This window comes from Anomaloglossus baeobatrachus, chromosome 9, assembly GCF_048569485.1.
Source record: "Anomaloglossus baeobatrachus isolate aAnoBae1 chromosome 9, aAnoBae1.hap1, whole genome shotgun sequence".
Lineage (NCBI taxonomy): Eukaryota > Metazoa > Chordata > Amphibia > Anura > Aromobatidae > Anomaloglossus > Anomaloglossus baeobatrachus.
In genome coordinates this window covers 199,793,454-199,809,849 of record NC_134361.1, presented here as the reverse complement: position 1 = coordinate 199,809,849, position 16,396 = coordinate 199,793,454, and the positions used below count along the sequence as shown (strand labels likewise).

Genomic DNA, 16,396 nt, shown 5'->3' with positions numbered 1-16,396 from the left:
AGACAGGGGAAAAACAAAACTCAGGCAATCTCACAGGAACAAACAGTAAGAAACTATGGGAAAAAGTAAGAGAAGTAAGGCAGCAACAAAAGGACAACTTCTCTGGGATATAACAGCAGTTCTATATATGTACTGTCACTATGTGACTGCAGGATAGCAAGGTACCGGGGACTTTTATACTGTCCCTCACGCTAAGGGACCCTAGGCTATCTCTAACCTCTGGATTACTCCTGATGGTGGAGATGCTGGAGTCCCGTGCCTTACTATTCTCCTCGGCAGAACTAATCTGTTTCCCCCCCCCCCAGCAGGAGTGAGATGGCAACAAAGATTAAGACAGACAGGGGAAAACCAAAACTCAGACACACTGCAAACTCATAGGAACAAACAGTAAGAAATTAAGGAGAAAAGCAAGAGAAGTAAGGCAGCAACAAAAGGACAACCACAACCGCTCACAGCAACAAAGTACTACTGTTAAGTTGAACTCTTACAGAGTTCCACAAGTTGTCTACTGCCTGATTCTAATTGGTGTGGATCGAGTGCATGCTTGAAAAATGAGATCAGACACACAGTCGGATATTCATCTTTCCTCGACCAAAGTCTGCCCAGAAACTGCCTAATTTATTCAAGAATTTATTTCTCTTATAAAAACTAGGAAAAGGGGCATGGTCAGCCCTACAGTGGGCTTACTTGGATGTGTCCATTGGTCAGTGGGTTGAACAATGTGTTAGTCCATGAGCTGATTGGTGGGCGTCATCGTAGGCGAGTCTATGATGTAATTGGACGGATCCGTGGTGATGCTGATAGGAGGGTCTATGTCATCATCTGGTGGATGCATGCTGATGGGAGGGTCTATGATGTCATCGGTGGCCATCTTAGTTATCTCTGAAAAGCTGGTTCATATAAGGCAAATCGACACATTTCCCACAATCCCCTGTCAAGAGGTTAATCAAGTATTTGATCTAACGGCTGTCCTCAACATTACAACCACCAGTTAGTCTGGATCACAACACCTCACCAGACCAGTATAGAGAAGCTATAGCTGGCATTAAAGGAAATGTCCAGCCAGCATATATAGGAGGGGTGCAAATGTGACTGGCTTTCCCACAGCATGTGATCAAAGGAGACTAACAAGCAGCCGAGCAGACATTAACTCTTGCTAGCTTGCTTCTGAACTATACGTCTGTGGGTCGATGCCCAAGTCTACCTGTGCTGATCACAGACATCAGAGAAGTTAGGAGGCAGAGTGCCAGAATCTTTAGTCTCCACAGATCCTGACGCCGCCATGACAGTCTGCGGTATTTATAAAAAAACACTATGTGATATTCTGTTCCTCCATTAATACTGCCTTCTGTTCCTCCATATATTAATAATGCCCCCCTACTGTGCCTTCATATATTAATAATGCCCCCTACTGTGCCTTAATATATTAGTAATGTTACCCCTTCAATGCAGAAAATGTCATAAATAATTCTATTTTTTTTCCCCACATGTGATTGAAGTAATTTTCATTTCTACACTAGGGACCGGAGGTCAATGTCACAGGACAAGGTCAACCATGTTACTCCTGCAAAGAGCGGTGCCCAGGTTTCCTTGCACACAGGTGGAGGTATGCAGGAATATAATCATCTTTTTGTGTTCTTTGTATCTATAGTCATGGCCAAAAGTGTTGGTGTCCGAAATTATTTCTATGAGAAAATTGTTGCAATTACACATTTTGTTATATACATGTTTATTTCCTTTGTGTGTATTGGAACCATACAAAATAACACAGGAAAAAATGGAAAACTGGACATGATTTCACACAAAACACCAAAAATGGGCTGGACAAAATTGATGGCATCTTTCTAAAACAGTGGGTAAACAAGTTTGTTTTAAGCATGTGATGGTTGTTCAAATTCCCCTGTGGCAAGTAACAGGTGTGGGCAATATGGAAATCACACTGGAAACCAGATAACAAAGGGGAGAAGTTGACTCAATCTTTGCATTGTGTCTGTGTGTGCCACGTTAAGCGTTGAGAAGAGAAAGCGGGGAAGAGAACTGTCTGAGGACTTGAGAACCAAAATTGTTGAAAAATGTAAACAATGTCAAGGTTGTCAGTCTATCTCCAGAGATCTTGATGTTCCTTTGTCCATGATGTGCAATATAATCAAGAAGTTTACAACCCATAGCACTGTAGTTTATCTCCTTGGACATGGACAGCAGAGAAAAATTGATGAAAGGTTGCAACACAGGAGAGTCCGGATGGTGGATAAGCCACTCCAATACAGTTCCAAAGAAATTCAAGTTGTCCTGCAGGCTCAGGGGTTATCAGCGCAAACTATCCATCCATATTGGAGTGAAATGAAACGCTATAGAGGAGACCCAGGGGGTAAAGTCAGAGTCAGGGGAATGGGCAGAGAAAGGTCACTAAGGTCTGGGGTAGAAAGACAAAATCAGAACAAAGCACTTATGGGAGCCATAACAGTCACGGCGGACCCCATTGCTGACACAGAAACATAAAAAAGCTCAACTGCAGTTTGCCAAAATGTATGTGAGTAACCAAAATCCTTCTGGGAAAGCATCTTGTGTACAGATGAGACCAAGATAGAGCTTTTTGATAAAGCGCATCATTCTACTGTTTACTGACAATGGAATGAGGCCTACAAAGAAAAGAGCATAGTACCTACAGTCACACATGGTAGAGGTCAGAGATGTTTTGGAGCTGTTTTGCTGCCTCTTGCACTGGGTGCTTTGACTGTGTACAAGGCATCATGAAATCTGAAGACTACCAAAGGATTTTGGGTCCCAATCTACTGCCCGATTTCAGAAAGCTAGGTGTGTGTCCTTGGTCATGGGTCTTCCAGAAGTACAGTGACCCCAAACAGACTTCAAGAAGCCCCCAGAAATGGATGAAAACAAAGTGAAGTGTCAGCAATGAGTCCGGATCTAAATCCCATTGACACCTGTGGAGAGATCTTAAAATGCTGTTGGGAGAAGACGCCTTCAAATATGAGACCTGGAAAAATTTATAAAGAGTCCAAAATTCCAGATGAGAGGAGTAAGAAGCTTGTGGATGGTTATAGGAAGCGACTGATTGCAGTTATTTATTCCAATGGGTAAAGGGTGTGCAACCAAATATTAAGTTGAGGGGTTCAACAATTTTGTCCGGCCCATTTTGGGAGTTTCGTCTGAAATTCTGTCCAATTTGCCTTTCTTTTCTCCATTTGTTTTTGTTCCAATACACACGAAAGAAAGGTGTAATTGTAATAATTTTCTCTGAGAAATACTTTATTTTCTGGAACAATTTCAAGGGTGGCAGCATTTTTGACCATAACTATCAAAATTAGTACATGAAAATCGGACTGATTACTTTCCAGTGTGACCTATTTGGTCTGTGAATCAGTGTTTACACTTCTTGTTGCATCTGTTTTTCTCAGTAAAAGAAAAAAATGCAGTAAAATATAGACAGTACATGGAGGATATGTGTTATCCATTTCTTTTTCACAGGTACTATAACTTGTATTGGCAAGTTTGATCCACACAACCCAAATAGAAGTTGGACATGTCTTTTCTTTAGGCGGACAATTGGTACAGGGGGAAAAAAGATACATAAATAGGCACATTGATTTTAATGGGTCTGTGACCTATCAGTAAAAATATCATAGATAGCGAATGTATAAAAAAACTGAGGTCTTAACGCTGTCACGCAGATCTTAGGAATCCACAATTTGCATCGCACAGTATAACTTTGGGTCAATTTCACAGATAGAGGGTCGTTCCCGCACCCACCCTATTCCTGAGAGACATTAACCAACTCTTCTATGACTTAACTGATCCTTCCAGGACACCCTGGAAGCCACATGTCAACCAATCTACCAATCCCTTCTACCTTGATAGACCCTCAGTCTGAATTACAGCCCTTCCCGGCCATACAGGTTTCATATCCTATCTCAACACTTTCTGGAAAGTCCTCCCCAGAACCAAACAAGTTGTCCCTTTGAAGGCTCACTGTCCTCCTCCAGGCCTTGCTAGGTGACACTGTGGTGCCCTGGACAAGCCAGGTCATCACAGGTACTACACCAACACACCCCACATCCCGGTTAGGCACACCGAAGCCAAACTCAAAATCCTTGTTGCCTTCCTCCAGGGGCTGATCTCCACACCAGGGGGTGGGCCAGGCGGTTGGTCCCGCGCACCGAGGAGTTCACAGTCCTGGAGGCGGGAAAAGGAGTCAGTTAGAGATTGGGTTTGGAAGAGGAAAGTGGCAGTGGAGGAGACTGACCGTGACCGGGTGTGTGGCCTGGGCACAAACAGCAAGGTTGGCAGACGGTGGTGACCGTCTGCAGGAGAGGCTAATTGGAGCAAACTGTAAGGACCGTAGACGGGCGGTGGCCCGGCGGTACCGGATCGGGGAGCAAAGAGAAGCCAGCACCATTCGGCAGGGCCTACGGACTCCGACCAGGCTAGGAGTCGCCGTAAAACCGGTCAAATCCGTTAGCGACGGGAACCTCCAGGGTTTCCCAGCAGTCAAGACCCGATTGAAGGCAACAGCTCAAACCGAAAAGGGAAACACAGTCACCGCCAAGGCTACAGTTCCCAGGGCCAGAGCCTGCGGGCAAAAGGGGCTCCTTCAGCACCCACCCAAGCTGGGGAGCGGGTTACCGGTGGGAAGCCATTGGAACCGTAGACATTACACAGGTGCAGGGAAAGGCAGTCACCATCAACCTGCCGGGAGGAGAAACACCGCAGCCATCTGTGGGACCCGTCCATCCAGCCGTTTGTTTTACCGAAGACTTTGTATTCGTTACTGGCTGAGTGAGTACCACCGTGCCGTGCGGCACAGCGCTGCCCCTGCGACCCTGCACCTTACCAGGCCCCGTAACCCGCCTGCCATCCATCTCTACCCCATCACCGGGCCCCGGGACAACCAACCCCCTACCCACGGAGGGGAGAACCAACATCTAAGCTGCTCCCTGTCACCGCTCCCGGGATCCCCGTCCAGAGCAGCGGTGGTGTCACCAACCTCACCACAACCGTGGGTGGCGTCACGGACAATATCCCTAAACCACAAACATTCCCCCTTTTCACTCACGGGCGAGGAACGACGCTCGAGTCCCCGGGATCCGGCCCACCGCTCGAGCCACCGAGCAACAGCAGCAGCAGCCGGACCCGAGCAGTGGGTGAGCGCAGCGTCCCCTCCTCCGCCCATGATGGATGGTACCTCTCACTGAAAACACCACAGCCTCTCATTCCAACCTCAAGCCCACCACCTCCTGAAATGGACATACCCATATCGGCCTAACCTACCAAGCCTTCCACAGGAGATAAGCCAGTCTGGCTCGAAGTGTACCACCACAGTCAATGGACAAGCCCTAGATTAACAATCATACCGGCTAGTTGCGGGTTTTCTAGGACCATCCAAATTCAGCCCTTTGGTGCCAAACCAATCTCTTTTATCAGCTCCTCCATGCAAGGTCCATTATAGTTTGGCATTGGGCAAACTTATCCTCGGGTGATGGTCTACCTGGGCCTACGTTGATGGTAGCTAGAACTCCTCCTAGCAGAGCACCACAACCTGCCAGTCTATGCAACCCATGACCTCCTGGTTCACAGCCAGAAACCTTTAGTCAGTCCTTTACTAGAAATGAACATGTCCCGTAGGCCTAAAGCTGCATAATGCAAAGTCTTTATTTTACCATCCTATATTTTTTGTATGGTGGACACATTTTCTTCATTTCTAGGCGTCAGGACAATGCCAGGCTAATCTCACACCATGCATCGCTATTGATGTGTCACATTCCTCAAAGTTCCTAAAACAACTTATTTTCCATTGACTTGGCTCTGTGACCTAGTGTCGTCCAAAGTTCTAGGAAACTACATCGCCTGGAAATGCAAAGTAGGTATAAGTGGCTAATAACGTGGATTTACCAGCACAGCATTTCTTACTCTTGGATGAGTCTTTCCTTTTTGCAGTTAATTTTCTGCAATAACAATCTCTTCTGTGCTCGACAGTCTTTTTGGTGCAGCTAATTTGCAAAGGGAGCTGCTTTAGGGGACGGGACATCAAAATAGCATATCAGGATGAACCTAGAAGTGACGATGTGTTCAAGGGATTACTGACCAAAATAAAAATGCCTTACACCAACTCCCTACTCGATCTCCTGGTCTGTGCCCTCAACAGCCCTCACCCGAATACCCACAACACAATCAAAAGGATCACATCATCTCAAATTGCTTCCATCCTTACGTGCCGTCCCCGTGCCAGCAGCCGGTCGCTGCTCGTATCCGGACCTTCAGAGGTGGTGGCTTGAGGGTCTCCGGACCCGGGGGTCTCGCGGACACGCTGAATAAAATGGGGACGTAGATATACGGGCTAGGCCGTAATAGGTTCGTGACGCCACCCACGGTGTGTGGTGAGGTGGGACACCACCGCTGCTGTTACAGGGCACCCGGGGGAGATGTTGTGCAGCAAGTTGTTAACCCCTCCGTGGGCAGGGTTGGTGGCCCCGGTGACTCTGGTGCAGGAGGGTTGATGACCGCAGGGGGTGTTGGTGTACTCACTATTAGTAAAACACGCAAGTCTCTGGTAAACCAAGGTGTTGGTGGCCGGTGCCGTGGCCAGTTGCATTCGGGATCCCCCCACCCGACTGGTGGTCTCTATCCTTTTCCTGCACTGTTTAAGTAGAAAAGACTTCCCAGTTTGAAACGTAGGAGTCCGCTCTCGGCTGGATGTGGCCTAAGGAGCCGTGCCCGCAGACGCTGGCCCGTGGGATCTATGGGACTTTGCGGTGACCTCTTATCCCTAATCGGTGGGCTGTTGTCTTCTATGAGGGACTTTGGGTGGGACAGGACCTCTAGTCCTGGCCTCAATCGGTCAATTAACCAGTTCCACTTGTTTCTGATTCCTGGATTCAGGGTCCGAGTACCCCCCTTTGTGCTACGGTTTCCGGGTTGGTTCCCTGTGTCGGTACCGGCGGGCTCCAACCCTGTCCCAGTCCACCTCGGTTCCACCGAGCCGACTTCCCGTCTCCTGCTGACGGAGACCACCGTCTACCTCCTAGCCAAGGAACCAGTGCTCCTACCCTGGCACCGTTCAAGTTGGACTTCACTGCTGGAGCTACCCCTAGCTCCAGCCCACACTCCTCTCCAAACTGAACTCTAAGACAAACTGCACTTGACTCACTGTTTTCCCGCCCCCGGGCTATCTGGACCCCTGGGTGGGCGTGTTCCAGCCGCCTGGTCACGCCCACTGGTGTGTCTCTCTGTCCCTAAGGGGGGTGACTAGGGTTTACTGGTTGGCTGTGTGTTTCCTAATGAGGGAAGGTGTTATGCAAGGGCCTATTTGTGACTATCTGTTTTTTCCAGGACGTCACACTTACCACAGCAATATAGTATGGAGCTTCCTAGTTGCTTATCTGTGACCCTTTCTATTGCATATATAGCTAGTAAAACTCACCCCCACTTGCTAGCTTGCTGTAATGCAGCCAGTTTCTACTGTCCATCTCTTCCTACCGCAATTCACTTCATCTGACTTCTTTTCCTATTATGAGGTATTCAAGGGACTACATTGTGCAAGAATGACCAAATAAAAATGCCTCACACCAACTCCCTACTCAATATCCTGGTCTGTGCCCTCAGCAGCCCTCACCCGAATACCCACAACACAATCAAAAGGATCACATCACCTCAAATTGCTTCCATCCTTACCACAGCAATATAGTATGGAGCTTCCTAGTAGCTTCTCTGTGACCCTTTCTATTGCATATATAGCTAGTAATACTCACCCCCACTTGCTAGCTTGCTGTAATGCAGCCAGTTTCTACTGTCCATCTCTTCCTACCACAGTTCACTTCATCTAACTTCTTTTCCTATTACGATGTATTCAAGGCACTACATTGTGCAAGAATGACCAAATAAAAATGCCTCACACCAACTCCCTACTCGGTCTCTGGGTCTGTGCCCTCAGCAGCCCTGACCTGAATACCCATAACACAATCAAAAGGACCACATCAACTCAAATTGCTTCCATCTTTACCACAGCAGTATAGGATGGAGCTTCCTACCGTAGTTGCTTCTCTGTGACCCTTGTTATTGCATATATAGCTAGTAATACTCACCCCCACTTGCTATCTTGCTGTGATGCAGCCAATTTCTACTGTTATTCTCTTCCTACCACAATCCACTTCGTCTGACTTCTTTTCGTATTACTTTTTATTTCAGGAAGATCTGCCAACATTGTCACTGTCCATGGGAAGATCATGGGAGCGCCACGTCTCCTCAGGAACTAGAGAGATCGCTATGCCAAATGGTAGGAGCAAATCGTTTATCTTCAGGAGAAAGCAGTGCTGACTCAGCCTTTGAGAAATATGCATGGGTGCCTCCTGGACTAAACCCTGAGCAGGTATCACTTATACTCACAGTATTATTTGTTGCTAAAATACATCATCCCAGTTACTAAAATGGGATTTTATCTCAGGTGCACCAATATTTCAGATGTCTTCCAGAGGACAAAGTCCCATATGTGCAGAGTATGGGAGAAAGATACAGACTACGGCAACTCTTACGTCAGCTACCTCCACATGACTGTGAGGTAAGAGAATGGTTGAGGACTAGATAAATCCTGAAATCCTTTCTTCTTTCTCTTTCTTATTACCAATATTAGCCAGCATTTTATATAGTAAATTCTAAAATAATGCTTAGCCTAAAAAAACATTGTAATCTTCAGGGAGGTGGAAAGGTTGGTCATTAATGCTATTGAGAGTCTGAGAGGTAGATCTAATGGAGCTTTGTTAGTGTTCACGTCAAGCGTGGACCTTTCATTGTCCTCTTGTATTGACCTAAAAGCCTCCAAAATCCAACATGGTTCATCTACAGAAGTCCATAGCATGGACATCTGACCTCAAGAGGAAAAATGGTAGTGTAGTGGAAGTCAATGAAAGTTGAACTGCTACACGTTGACCATAGGCATGACCTAGGTCTATGCGGACGATACTTAATTTGGCTGGACATGTAGGCAAAAAGAATGTGATTTGATGGGAGTGTTTCGGATTCTCCAATTCCTTGTTTGGCCACCACATGGTTCAATATGTTGATCACCAGATCTATGAGATACAGGAACCATAATCTGCCACTGGGTCACAGTATTTCCCATTCTGTATAAAACCCATCCTAGAGATTCTTCCTTTGAGCCTTTCACTATAGATCTAGGGTTCTCCAAGTATTTCATGCTTTGCTCCTTTCTTCTCATGTTACTCCTTGAATGGTTCGGTGGCGGACCCAGTGCTGCTGTTTGTTCTGTGCCAGGTCTAGTACGGTTGTTAGTTAAGCCGGTTCTGTTCCAGGCCCGGTACTGCTGCTCTTTGCAGGGAGAAGAAGAAGAGGAGTTACTTATGCTCTTCGGCCAGAAACGGAGACTCGAAAATCTGGGTCGTGGGTCTGTACGCCCGGTCTCCAGAACCATGGGTGGCACAGTCTGCCAGAAGGTAAGAAGATACATAAGTCATAACTTGGATCTGGATGGATAATCTGTCTCACCTAGTTGATGACTTGGTTGATTGCCTAATTCTACCAAAAAACTAACAATCATACAATAACAGAACCCCATCATTGTGCAGTGTGGACACCAAATTGGTTTCGGTGATGTGGCGGTATTTGCATCCAGAGCAGGACTAGGGTCTTGCTGGCATCCTCAGTGTTTCTCCTGTAGCCAGTGCTCGGAGCTACTTTGCGATCTCATCTACTTCTACCATGGAGGACAAGTCTACTGCGGCCGGCACCATGCGGAACTTCAGCGACCACGATGCTTGGCATGTGATGAGGTGAGTGTACCCTCATCCGCCAATTACTTTCCTTATTTCATGAGTAATAGTTCAGCATTTTTCTCTTGTTTTTTAATATTTGGTCTTCTAGATCATCTTCTCGGTGGAGTGCACACAGGCTGAGGGTTACCATTGGCACACCAGGCACTTCTCCTGCTTTGAGTGTGAATGTTCGGTTATAGGACAGCGCCATGTTATGAAAGATAAGCGGCCATACTGCTCTGCCTGCTATGAGAGACTCTACGCACAGTACTGTGACAGCTGCGGTGAGATCATAGGTGAGAAGAAAAAATTCTACTGTAAATAAAGTCCTTAAAGGGGTTGTCCATTATTTAGAAAAGACTATATTACATGCAGCAGAGATCCATATAAACATAAAAAAAACCCTTATACTCATCTCCCGAAGCGGCGCTGTTCCAGTAATATCAGCACTATGTCTGCCAGAGCTCATGTGACATTGTCAGAGATGGTCTCCAGCGCTAACACTTCCCTCAGACTCAGCAGCCCATCAGTGGCTGTTGACTGGTTGTAGTGCTCATATGGCATAACAATTAGTGATTATGGACCATGCTCGAGTCCTCGTTAAGAGCAGTTTGATGCTCGGATGTATCAGTTGGATCTCCTTGAGCAGAAGAAGGCATCTGTTTCAGCAGAAGATGGCATCTGCTTGAGCAGAAGATGGCATCTGCTTGAGGTTAAGGCATCCGTTTGAGGAGAAGGCATCTGTTTGAGCAGAAGAGGGCATCTCCATGGGCAGAAGGGGGCATCTCTAGGATTTGTAAGGTTCTTCCACAAACTAATGGTGTTTTTGCCCCCAGGTGTCGATGAAGGACAGCTTTCACATGGAGGACAGCACTGGCATGCATCTGAACGCTGCTTCTGTTGCGATAGGTGTGGGTCATCTCTTCTGGGCAGGCCATTCTTACCACGTCATGGGCAAATTTATTGCTCCAGAGCATGCAGTCTGCCGCGCACAAACAGTGAGCGCTCTATCAGCCCGGCACAGTCTGATGTATCTCCACGCAAAGAAACAAGAGATATTGGCACATCTACCAACATAGAACCAGAGGGAGAAAATTTTGAAGAAAGAAGGATGGGAGGAGGAAGAAGAACCATGTCCATGATTGACCAGTCTAGGACACCCAATCATTGTAACTCCTATATAACTCCTCCAAGGTCCATACACTCCAGCCTAAGAGGACCGCCTCGCGAATTCTCCCGCGATTGTTCTCAAAGACGTTCTCTGCCCGACCTCAGGAATCAGAATCGAACCGGCCCTCGAGTCACCTTTAAAATTCCCCTTAGTACAGAACTGAAGGAACCCATACATATCACTTGTCCGTCGTTTTCATCTACATCATCTTCTTCTTCAGATGACGAGGAGGATGGATATTTTTTAGGAGAACCCATTCCTTTGCCTGCTTTTATGAGGCCTCCAGGACATCCTATAATTCCCAAACCTCCTCCGACACCAAAGAAGAAAGACAAGAATTGCAACCTGTCTTGAACCATATGTGGATCTTGGCCATTATATGCCACCAATGTGACCTTCTAAACTCAAACATGTTTTTTTGATGCAAAAACTGACTGGAACCTTAAGAGAATTGACGGTCATCATTGATGTAGAAACAGTATTTGCCGTACAAGTGGGAGAGATTCAGGATAGATAGAATCACTTACCTGCCAAGTTCTATGTAAAGAACTAATCAAGGCCATACCCCTTACCTAAAAGTTTTGAAGCATCTTCTAAAGTGGATGTCCAATCAGAAACAAAGCTTAGCGATTGTCTAGGATTGGTATATTGATGATTTATTCATAGAATAGGTCATCAGTACTAGATCAAGGGGATTCTAACAACCGGTACCCCCACTAATCAGCTACTTCATGGTGCCACGGTGGCTGGAAGTACATAAACTATGAACGGAAACATCATAGGTCATTGTAACGCTTGCAGCCGGTGTAGGGGCAGTGAGAGGGATTAGTGGACCCACTGGACTGCAGTAGGGACCCTGGGCTTACCCCTTAGCGGGAGGGGCTTAAATAAGTGCCCACCGCAAGGCAGATGCCAGGCATCACTCCCGATGCTTTGACCGGAACTGTGGTTACTGAACCCCATGGCAGGTGACGGACTCAGGAATAGACGGATACAAGCAGGGTGACTGAGGCAGGATGGACAGGTGGGCAAGGCAGGGGCAGACAGGTATGGGCAGGCAGGTACTGGACACGGACACAGGGATAACAGGACAGGAGCTCAGGACTTGACAACTAGTTAGGTAGCAGACTGAAACACTGACTAACTAGAAGCATTGGGCAGGCACCTCCCCTAATGGGAGGATGCCTTAAATACACTGCGCCTCTCAGCCATAGGCATTTCCTGGAAATAGCACAGAGGCCCTTTAAGGGAAGGGCTGGTGTGCGCGCGCGTGTCTTAGGTGAACTCCTGGGAGCCCTGTGCAGCATGTATAGGGCCTGGGAGGGGAAGGAGGCAGCAACACACGTGGATGACCAGGGGAGTGTGGGGGAGGACGCCACCCGGTGGGGTTTTGGTAAGTTGGTGACTCTGCAGTGACGCCGGTGCTACAGTTATACACTGTGTAGTTGTCCTTCTTGGTTATTGTAGCTCAACTTCCGTAAGCTGAGCTGTAGCACCCAAAAACGGCTAATACTGTATGAAGCTAAAGTGTTTGGGGTCTGTATGTTGAGTGCTCCCAGTAGACATGAAGCATGGGGGTGCCAGGTGTTGGACCACCACCGATGACATATTCCATTGGTGGAGACATGTTGATGCCTAAGAGAAGAGCTGTCAATCATACTGAAGTCCCTCCCACAAGGAGCTGCTCAGCAGAATAAGCAATGGGGACAACAGCGGCCAGTTGTACTATGTCACAATGGACCATATTTAATATATGATTCCGTACGATCTGCCCAGTTTGATAGAAAAGGCTAAGTTTACACCTCTTTTATACCTGGTTCAAAGGCTAAAATGTGAAAGCGATCCATTTTTACATTTCATTTTTGTTGTACCTGCTTTTCTTGTGTCCCAATTTGCACTAGAATATATCGTGATATTGTTCATTGTTGTGATGTGTTGACATGGGCAATAAAAATATCTAACATTTGTCAGATACACAAGGGTTAAAGAGCAATTCTTATATATTGTGCACAGTAAATCTACACGGAGTTTATGGAGGTGGAAAAATCCTACAGGTTTTTCAGGAAATATTCCTTTTTTACTTTAACTAGTTTTTCATGATGAGGGTTTTTTAAGCCTTTTTTCCCTTTCTTGATGTTTTGCAGCCTTAAGAATATGTTAATAATCTTCCTATTCATGTCAACGGGAAAATACACCAATAATGCAGAATGCTGCTTTATTTATCCTGTATAAGAAAAAACATCAATCTTTGAAAAAAAAAAATTCAGATGTGACTACTGAATGAATTGAATCAGAAAAACTTTCCACACCAAAAAAGCTTTTTCTGTCTTCATATTTTGCTGTTTGATGTGGATTTGACAGCCTGAAAAATCCACATAAAAAAACCTCTGTGTGAACATAACCTAAGGCTAAGTTCACACAATGAGTTGTGCTTTTTTCCCTGTGGATCTAATGCAATTCTATGGGTAAAATTGCACATAAAACTCAGTGTACCCGCAGGAGAAATTGACATGTTACAGATGTTTATCTATCCCTCTATCTATCTCGCTATCTATCCCTCTATCTATCTATCCCTCTATCTATCCCTCTATCTATCTATCTATCTATCTATCTATCTATCTATCTATCTATCTATCTATCTATCTATCCCTCTATCTATCCCTCTATCTATCTATCTATCCCTCTATCTATCCCTCTATCTATCCCTCTATCTATCTATCTATCTATCTATCTATCTATCTATCTATCTATCTATCTATCTATCCCTCTATCTATCCCTCTATCTATCTATCTATCCCTCTATCTATCTATCTATCTATCTATCTATCTATCCCTCTATCCCTCTATCTATCTATCTATCCCTCTATCCATCTATCTATCTATCTATCTATCTATCTATCTATCCCTCTATCCATCTATCTATCTATCTGTCTATCTATCCATCTATCTATCTATCTATCTATCTATCCCTCTATCCCTCTATCTATCTATCTATCTATCTATCTATCCCTCTATCCATCTATCTATCTATCTATCCCTCTATCTCTCTATCTATCTATCTATCCCTCTATCTATCTATCTATCTATCCCTCTATCTATCTATCTATCTATCTATCCCTCTATCTATCTATCTATCTATCTATCTATCTATCTATCCCTCTATCCATCTATCTATCTATCTATCTATCTATCTATCTATCTATCTATCTATCTATCTATCCCTCTATCCATCTATCTATCTATCTGTCTATCTATCCCTCTATCCATCTATCTATCTCTCTATCTATCTATCTCTCTATCTATCTCTCTATCTATCTCTCTATATATCTATCTATCCATCTATCTATCCATCTATCCCTCTATCTATCTATCTATCTATCTGTCTATCCCTCTATCCATCTATCTCTATCTATCTCTCTATATATCTATCTATCCATCTATCTATCCATCTATCTCTCTATCTATCTATCTATCTATCTGTCTATCCCTCTATCCATCTATCTCTATCTATCCCTCTATCTATCTATCTATCTATCTATCCCTCTATCCACCTATCTCTATCTATCTATCTCTCTATCTATCCCTCTATCTATCCCTCTATCCTTCCCTCTATCTATCTATCCCTCTATCTATCTATCTAACTATCTATCCCTCTATCTATCTATCTATCTATCCCTCTATCTATCTATCTCTCTATCTATCTATCTATCTATCTATCTATCTATCTATCTATCCCTCTATCTCTATCTATCCCTCTATCTATCTATCCCTCTATTTATCTCTCTATCTCTTCCTATCTATCTGTATCTTTATCTGTCATGACTATAGCAGGATGCTAATGGGGTTAAGTCTGGTGAGAGGGGTCTGCTCGGTTGTGCCTCGTTCCGGGGCTCACACCGCTTTATTATGGTGTGGATTCCTCTGGAACGCCGCCAGTGTGCACAACTTGTTATTGTGAGTTAGCCCTGATCTGTCCCGCTAACCCAGATTTCCTATCCCTGACATCCATTCCCTTGTATTGTTTCTCCACCCTGTCTACCAGACCCCTGTCCCGTTTTGTGTCTTGGTCTCCTTCCCCTCTTTGTACTTACTTTCTATCCCGGCCTCTGACCTTGGTAACGTTTCCTGACCTCGGCTCTGCTTCCCGTTTGGCTTTTGACGTGACTTCTCGGCTCCTGACCCTTTTTGCTTCCACCTGTTTATGGCTTGCTTGCTCCCCCCCTGTATTGACGTGACATCCCGGTTTAGACTTAGGCTTGCTGACTACTCTTTCTGGTGCTTGCACCCTCTTGTGGGCTTTTATCTAACTTCTCTTTGGCGTTCCATCTTCATTCAGCTTCTGCGCCCCCTGGTGGAAGCCTGACATTATCTATCTACAGTTAGGTCCAGAAATCTTTGGACAGTGACACAATTTTCGCGAGTTGGGCTCTGCATGCCACCACATTGGATTTGAAATGAAACCTCTACAACAGAATTCAAGTGCAGATTGTAACGTTTAATTTGAAGGTTTGAACAAAAATATCTGATAGAAATTGTAGGAATTGTCACATTTCTTTACAAACACTCCACATTTTAGGAGGTCAAAAGTAATTGGACAAATAAACCAAACCCAAACAAAATATTTTTATTTTCAATATTTTGTTGCGAATCCTTTGGAGGCAATCACTGCCTTAAGTCTGGAACCCATGGACATCACCAAACGCTGGGTTTCCTCCTTCTTAATGCTTTGCCAGGCCTTTACAGCCGCAGCCTTCAGGTCTTGCTTGTTTGTGGGTCTTTCCGTCTTAAGTCTGGATTTGAGCAAGTGAAATGCATGCTCAATTGGGTTAAGATCTGGTGATTGACTTGGCCATTGCAGAATGTTCCACTTTTTTGCACTCATGAACGCCTGGGTAGCTTTGGCTGTATGCTTGGGGTCATTGTCCATCTGTACTATGAAGCGCCGTCCGATCAACTTTGCGGCATTTGGCTGAATCTGGGCTGAAAGTATATCCCGGTACACTTCAGCATTCATCCGGCTACTCTTGTCTGCTGTTATGTCATCAATAAACACAAGTGACCCAGTGCCATTGAAAGCCATGCATGCCCATGCCATCACGTTGCCTCCACCATGTTTTACAGAGGATGTGGTGTGCCTTGGATCATGTGCCGTTCCCTTTCTTCTCCAAACTTTTTTCTTCCCATCATTCTGGTACAGGTTGATCTTGGTCTCATCTGTCCATAGAATACTTTTCCAGAACTGAGCTGGCTTCATGAGGTGTTTTTCAGCAAATGTAACTCTGGCCTGTCTATTTTTGGAATTGATGAATGGTTTGCATCTAGATGTGAACCCTTTGTATTTACTTTCATGGAGTCTTCTCTTTACTGTTGACTTAGAGACAGATACACCTACTTCACTGAGAGTGTTCTGGACTTCAGTTGATGTTGTGAACGGGTTCTTCTTCAC

At 45.2% G+C, this 16,396-nt stretch overlaps 1 protein-coding gene across 2 annotated transcripts in view; it reads left to right on the top strand.

Moving 5' to 3' along the window:
- Positions 1-12,875, top strand: part of PRICKLE3 (prickle planar cell polarity protein 3) — a 40,307-nt gene extending 27,432 nt beyond the window's left edge. The window contains exons 2-8 of one of the 2 annotated variants that reach the window (XM_075322856.1): positions 1,521-1,606; positions 8,200-8,380; positions 8,456-8,569; positions 9,321-9,461; positions 9,594-9,797; positions 9,889-10,075; positions 10,616-12,875. In XM_075322856.1, the coding sequence (XP_075178971.1) occupies positions 1,521-1,606; positions 8,200-8,380; positions 8,456-8,569; positions 9,321-9,461; positions 9,594-9,797; positions 9,889-10,075; positions 10,616-11,304 (1,602 nt within the window). In that variant the 3' untranslated portion in view covers positions 11,305-12,875. Of the gene's footprint in view, positions 1-1,520; positions 1,607-8,199; positions 8,381-8,455; positions 8,570-9,320; positions 9,462-9,575; positions 9,798-9,888; positions 10,076-10,615 lie in introns of both variants that reach the window. The other variant, XM_075322855.1, reaches the window with a different exon arrangement.
- The last annotated feature ends 3,521 nt before the right edge of the window (positions 12,876-16,396 follow it).